The sequence below is a fragment of the Zea mays genome, chromosome 6 (genome assembly GCF_902167145.1).
Source record: "Zea mays cultivar B73 chromosome 6, Zm-B73-REFERENCE-NAM-5.0, whole genome shotgun sequence".
Lineage (NCBI taxonomy): Eukaryota > Viridiplantae > Streptophyta > Magnoliopsida > Poales > Poaceae > Zea > Zea mays.
The window spans coordinates 134897418-134904555 of NC_050101.1; the positions used below are offsets into that span (position 1 = coordinate 134897418).

General features: G+C 40.3%; 2 protein-coding genes across 2 annotated transcripts; both read right to left on the minus strand.

Moving 5' to 3' along the window:
* Positions 1-4196: 4196 nt before the first annotated feature.
* On the minus strand, positions 4197-5317 carry LOC103630039 (uncharacterized). Its single transcript, XM_008651135.4, has 2 exons — positions 4976-5317; positions 4197-4883 (listed from the first exon to the last, which is right to left on the minus strand). Exons 1-2 carry the CDS (start codon positions 5315-5317, stop codon positions 4332-4334), a joined length of 894 nt encoding a protein of 297 aa, XP_008649357.2. The 3' UTR covers positions 4197-4331.
* Positions 5318-5564: 247 nt separating this feature from the next.
* Positions 5565-6656, minus strand: LOC111589567 (protein ALP1-like). The gene is made up of 3 exons (XM_023300424.1): positions 6504-6656; positions 6205-6430; positions 5565-6133 (listed from the first exon to the last, which is right to left on the minus strand). Exons 1-3 carry the CDS (start codon positions 6654-6656, stop codon positions 5691-5693), a joined length of 822 nt encoding a protein of 273 aa, XP_023156192.1. The 3' UTR covers positions 5565-5690.
* Positions 6657-7138: the final 482 nt, after the last annotated feature.

Genomic DNA, 7138 nt, shown 5'->3' on the forward strand with positions numbered 1-7138 from the left:
TCCAAACGACGAATGGTATGCATGAGCCCCCGAAGGACCCTTATGGATGACATAGTGTTGCACATATAAGTCTAAATCTTAATGATTGACTGTGTATTTGGTAATAATCATAATAAGTTTGCAGAATTGTAACCATAAAGCAACGTGTCGTTGCGCGTCTCGGTGGAAGTTGAGAATAACCCTTCAACGTTGAAGGAAAAAGATGCAGTAATCATGCCACTGTATCAATCTAAGTCCAAAGCTCACTGCATATAACCCCTATCTATATGTGTGTAAGATTTCCCAAATAAATCACCACAAATAGCATACATTGACCACAACTGATGATTGTTGTTGGGGATTTTATTTGTATGCTTTTAGAACATATCAGCATTAGGGGGAGGAATGCCCATCTAGTGTAATGCCTCAATATTATATTAAACGCACAAAAGCCAAACCGAACCTGTCGTTCGGTGTGTACTCCTGTGTATATGGAGTTTGCCAGAAATCGTTGAGGAGTAACCATATTGGTTTGAATGCTTCTACTTGATGTAGATGTGGATATACCCAGGATTAATATCATATCTACATTTGACTTATTGGCATTTGATCTATTCTCGGGGATGCCTACGGATATGATCCACCGACCTTAGTCAAAGCATATGTTTTGATTATAGATTCACGTGGTCTGTGATATCTCTCCTCCGATTAATTCACCCTGATGATGATTTGCCTCATAAAGATGTTCATCTTGGTGATGAAATTCCTAGCGATGCGCGCAATATCATTGTGCTAGGAATACGGAACAATGATTTTTTTGTTTTTGGAAAATGATGAAGATCATTATTAAATGTGGGAGACAAATGTGTCGACACTTATCTTGCCTTTCTAGATTGCAAATGGATCCAAAACAAAGTCCTAGGCATGAGTGCTTGAAGCTCTCTTATCGGGTCATGGATAAATGCAATCGAGACTGAACCAATAATCGCAAAATGAAAGTCGTGAGCTTGAAGTTCGGACATTTATGGGCACTATTGAAATAATGTGTGGTGAATGCGATGGTTGAAGTGGTCTTGTGAGAGATCCATCCCACATATGTGTTGAATAAACACTGTTCCGCTATGTAATATATCTGACAAATGTCAGAAATTAAAATATGCAGTTAATAGGATTATGAAGATACGTCATGAGATCCTAGGATGACTCATATCTTTGAATTATAAATATGAAAAATATAAATCTCATACCAGATAATACATTCACGATGAATGGTCACTCTCTAGTGTAGAGATAATATCTCATAGTTGAGATTATAGTTCCCAGATGGAACCTTCCCAGAAGAAACAAAGTCTGTGTTGAACACCAAAGTTTGATAACCCCTATAAAGTGATAAAGACCCGTACAAACCCAAAAAGAAATAAGATGAGGTGTAAAAGGACTTGAAGTTCACCGAATAAGCACATGTGCATTCCATAAGTTTTACTTATGGTATTTTCCACTAGATGTGAAATTACGGTATCCTCTAAATCCCTGATGGCAGAAACCTATAAGGTTTAGGTGTTACTGGCAAATATCCCTACTGTACCAGAATGACAGACTATAACGATGTATCTGATCGATGAAGAATCTCTGATGGACTACGATCTTTGATGGACTTATGTTACACCATCATATAAGTTGTAATGAATGAACACCTGGAGCGATGAGTCATATCTAGAATATGTACTATCACAACTATAATATCCCCTAAGTCCTGTGGAAGGACAAGTTATTTGCTTTGCACAACTATGTATATATTGTGGCATATGATAGAATGAAAGGTGTAGCTCCCTAGCCTCATCCACCCTCATTATTCTAGATGAACAATGAGACACATCTTGAAGGATGTGTTTGATTTACGAGGGATAAAGACTTTGACATATGTCATCGTCAGGGGAAGCAAATGTTTAATATTGGTCACAATTGCGAGACACTGAATGTCATATCAGTATGCCCTAGAGGCGTCAACTTGATGATCAATATGTGAAGCTTTATAGAAGTTTCTATCAAATATGTAGATCTAGTCGATCGAACACCACCAGTTAAAATGGCTTATTTATGTTGATACTTCACTTACCTTGTCTATCTTAGAAGTGAGTTGAGGTAAAGTCCCTGAGATAATCATTGCAAGAATATGCAATATGTTTGATAAATCTCTATGTGCATAACTGCATATACTTCCAGAAGAAGGTATTTTGCCATATTGAGACATTTCATGGGAGCACATTTCTAAAATTAGCTTTATAGAAGATTCAATGGAATCTAGATCTAGAAGATCGAAATCTATCCTAATGACAATTGCTGTACTCTTTTTTTTCCTTTGTTGAGTTTTCTTGAACTTTCTCACATGAAGTTTTTAACGAGGCAACAAAGTGCAAATGCAATATGCGTTGCGCTCTTTCTCCATATTTTTCCCATTGGTTTTTTTTTGGAGTTTTAATGAGACATGTGTTGGTCGTGATATTCGCCCAAGGGGAGTGTTAAGAAACCCTAGTAAGGTTATATGGACGAATACCCTTTATACCCTTGAGAGGTCTTACGTCTCTATATAAAGGAACCTGCACCCCCCCATAAGAGAGATGATAGAAAGAGACCAGATGCTTAACTCTACATACTGTGTCTCATGTGTTCTTTAAGTATGTGGATTGCTGGAAAAGAAAACATGCTTCTACGACTTCTCACGCCTCTACTGCTGATAAAGGGAAAGAGAGCGAATTTGATGATCGTGGTAACATAGTTCTCAACACCTACAACCACAAATTACCGTGGTCCACACAGCTTCGCGACCTGATGTCGTGTTGGCCCATACAATCCTATCCTGCTATAGATCGTGCTAGTCCGCGACAGTGCGACACACCCGGCGCTGGGCCGCGCTCGCCCGTCCGCTTGAGCTGCGCCTTGTTTATGTGCTTAGGTGCACCTTGTATCTAAATGTTGTATTTTTTTAACAAAGACAAATTACTTAGGGCATGTACAACCTAGACACTGCTGCACGGTACTCCAAGTATAAGACACAACTAAAACATAACGTAATACAATGGTCATGTCTAAAACATGTGTCTTACGATATTCATTGTACCAATCAGAGCATTCAATAAATTAAAGTGACCAATCAACTAGTCTCCTGTTTTGAACATAGAGCTAAGACACTGTGTCTTCGTCAAGATACATGTCTTAAGTTTTTTTATATTTACCCTTCTAGACATACTATAAGATACAACTAAAGACATTCATTGTACATGCACTTATATGGATAAATTCTTCGATACAGAAAAGGATAGAAAAAATCTCTAATAAATGTTCGCGAGACGGGGACAGAAATGGAGAGCCATTTCTTGACGAGGCAGTGAGGCACACACATTGCTCAATGCGTCCCTGGCCCTATCCGATCCATCGACCAACCCAACGTCACTGCTTTCTGCGCAGCCGTCCCCTATGACAGGTGGGTCCGGGGAGGACTTCTGTGCAGAACAGAACCGCAGCGTACTTGTACCAGCTCAAGATGACAGAACAGAACCACACCTGACAGAACAGAACCACACATGAGAGAACAGAACAGCTCAAGCAAATAGAATATACAGTTCAGCTAAACAGATCAAGTGTAAATCTGAAATAGTTATTAATATTAGCCTCATCTCATCAAAATTGATCCTACATGACAGTGTAGCCAGCTACTAGATATTCAGTTCAGCTCAAGATGACAGAACAGTTCATCATTGTAACCAGTTCAAGATGACAGTGTAATCAGCTCAAGATGACAGTGTAATCAGCTCAAGATGACAGAACAGCTCAAGATGACAGAACAGCTCAAGATGACAGAACAGAACCACACATGACAGTGTAAAGTATATAGATAGGAGTATCAGTTCTCAAAAACCAAAACCAGATCAAGTGTAGCATATCTGTTCTTAAACACCAAAAACAGCAAAACAACATAAATGACTGTCATTAGTGGCTGGCTAACTGAGTAGGCTTAATATTCACTTTTGTTATCATCATTGGCATAAAGGACACACACATCAGATCAAGTGTAGCATATCAGTTCTCAAACAGGGAAACATCATTGTTCTCAAGTACCAAATCTGTTCTTAATCAGGATAAAGGAGAGACACATCAGATAAACTGTAGCATATCTGTTCTTAAACAGGGAAACCCATAGAACTCAGGGATACATCATTGTTCTTAAGTAGCATCTAGGATAGATGGAATAGAGCAAGTGGACCAAATCTGTTCTTAAACAATATAGATGTCCTAAACCCATACACCCATAGAACTCAGGGATACATCATTGTTCTTAGACAGATCAGATCACATCAGTTGTGGTAGTGCTTGGCTAGGAAAGTCTTGAGCCATAGGTCACGATCATCAGGAGTCATGTCCAGGAACACCAGGGAGGTGGCCTTGTGCTCCATCATGTGGTTTAGGGCATACATGAGAGCCTCCCTAGAGAACCCAGGACAGTTGATTACAGCATTGTAGATCCCAGGTGCTGCTTCAGCATGGATGCTTTCACGGACAGCAGCAGCAACATCTGAAACAGCTTGTTTCATCCCATTGAACACAGCAACATCCTCATCAGTCATGAACCTCTTCCTCTTCCCTAAGTTAGGCTTGTTATCATTGGACTCACCAGGGGTACCCTTGTCAACAGTCTTCCCCTTGTTAGTTAGATTGGAACAATCAACAAACTTTGAGGTCACTTCAATGCCATCATCTAGGATGTCAACAATGTCAGTTGGCTTGCCCAAAGGCTCATTTGAACCCATTGCAAACTTACCTGTGGCAACCCCACTTCCAAATATGATTTGCATAGGCATATAGTTCTCTATGGGCCTATTGAGGTAATCAGCATCTTTTGGGTGATCCTATTGAGTTAGCAACTCAAGTTAGAACAAGAGAATTTGAAGTGGAAGAGTGGCATTAACAGGTTAGAAAAATAGAAGGTATTGGTCCTAACCTTGATGTAAGCAGCATAATGACCCTCTTCTAAGCTTATGACAAAGTTATCCTCATCCCAAAGAGCGCCACTAATGTCCTTCAGTTTGCAAACCTTGACCCACCTAGACCTCCACTTACGAAGGTGATTGTACACTTGTTGGCCTGTTACTTCTTGGCCACAGAACTCAGATACATTTTTAGCAACAGAGTTAAGGTGGATTTCCTTAAAACCCTTGTCAGTCTTAACCCCATTTCCTATCAAGTCAACAAAACGACGGAGAACAAACCCAGACATTACAGCAGTCCACCTAAGAGCAGGCCTAGCCCCCTGACCAGCAACCTCAGAGACCATGTCAGCCATAGCTGGAACAAGTAAAAGATTAGGGGGAGATAGAGATTAGGGGGGAGATAGAGATTAGGGGGGAGATAGTAGAAGAAAATAGCAGAAGTAGCATAGAAGAGTAACAAAATAGTAGAAGTAGCATAGGAAAGTTCATCATTGCTAGTCGACAATGGTATCAGGATGTAAGTAATGTCATCATTGCAACTGAGCACATCACATAAAGGAACTTAGCACAAAGAAAGTGAGTTCAAAATTGAAGATAGTTCATCATTGCTAATAGACAATGTTCTCAGCCAACTTAGCACAAAGAAAGTGAGTTCAAAATTGTAGATAGTTCATCATTGCTAATAGACAATGTTCTCAGCCAACTTAGCACAATACATAATGACCATTATCCCCTATGTGAGGCCCTATTCTGCCACATTTGTTGAGCCCAATTGTCCCTGGTAGCAGACCATGCAGCATTGTCCATGACAAGGTCATGGGGAGCTTCCTCATGAACTTGATTTGCAGCCCATGTTTCTTCCAGTGGAATATGTTCATCATTCCCATGACGAAGAATCCAGTTGTGGAGGATACAACAGGCTAGGACTAGCTTTACTTGTGTCTTGTATGGATGGAAAGGTTTGTTGTATAATATTTTGAATCTGTTCTTCAAAGCACCAAAGGCCCTCTCTATTGTCACCCTTAGTGATGAATGTCTAAGGTTGAAGAGCTCTTTGGGGTTCTGTGGATTCCTCCCCCCATATTCACTCAAGTGGTACCGTGTGGCACGATAAGGGGGTAAAAACCCAGGTCTGACAGCATAACCAGCATCCACAAGGTAAAATTTACCTAACATCATATATCATATATTAGGACATTGTAGACCAATATTAGGGGATACCAAGGAAACTAGTTTTTACCTTGGGGCACTTTTAGACCATCTTCTCTCTCAAGGGCATCAGCAAGGATAAGGGCATCATGTGCTGATCCCTCCCAGCCAGCAAGAACATATGTAAACCTTAGATCAAAGTCTACAGCAGCTAAGATGTTCTGTGTTGTGGTGTGTTTCCTACCAAGGAAGGCAGCCCTCTGATTTCTAGGAACTCTTGCTAGCACATGAGTGCCATCAATGGCACCAATACAGTCCTACACATTGGGGCAAACATTTGTTACTACAAACCCAACATGAAAAATAGTGGTGTGTTTGGATTTGGCTGACCTTGAAATATGGGTACCATCTGTGGCTATCTCTAATTTTGGTTGGTGTAGCAGTTGAAGGTGGCAAGATCATCTCATTCCTCAGTTCACCAACAGCAAACAATACTTCCTTGAAGTATCTGCTAATGGTCTCAATAGACCTTCGAAAGGTCATGTGTATAACTCTAAACCTTTGGTTATGACCTACCACATGTAAAAACATGGCAACCTGCTCCTCTACTGAGCTATGAATGCTATCTCTCAATAGTTGCCTAGTGCGAAAAAGGTCACACAACTGCATAAAAGGGGCTCTTCTCATCCTGAGTAAGTCAATACACTCAACATCAGTGGATTCATAAATGAATCTCAGGTTGTTTTGCCTCTCTTGGTCTCTTTGGTGCATTGGGCCATAAGTGATACACCTCCTAGCATGCAGTCGGTGTCTCAACCATGCATCCAACCAGGCTGACATAACTGCTACAAGGACCACTGCCTTTGCAATTAGCCGACGACGTGCAATAGCAGTATTCATTGCTAGAGTAATAAAATAGAAAAAATAAGATTAGAGGTCTAAGTTGGCTCAGATGTGTTGTGCTAGTTGCTAAAAAGGAAATTCATAGAACATTGATATATAGCTCAGAGGCATATTAGCATCAT

Excerpts from the sequence above, each read along its gene's own strand:
- LOC111589567 (XM_023300424.1), bottom strand. The coding sequence starts at position 6,656 with ATGACCTTTCGAAGGTCTATTGAGACCATTAGCAGATACTTCAAGGAA. Across the intron at positions 6,431-6,503 it reads GATGGTACCCATATTTCAAG|GACTGTATTGGTGCCATTGA; the intron begins GTCAGCCAAATC and ends CCCAATGTGTAG. Across the intron at positions 6,134-6,204 it reads TGGTCTAAAAGTGCCCCAAG|GTAAATTTTACCTTGTGGAT; the intron begins GTAAAAACTAGT and ends ATATGATGTTAG.
- LOC103630039 (XM_008651135.4), bottom strand. The coding sequence starts at position 5,317 with ATGGCTGACATGGTCTCTGAGGTTGCTGGTCAGGGGGCTAGGCCTGCT. Across the intron at positions 4,884-4,975 it reads ATTATGCTGCTTACATCAAG|GATCACCCAAAAGATGCTGA; the intron begins GTTAGGACCAAT and ends CTAACTCAATAG.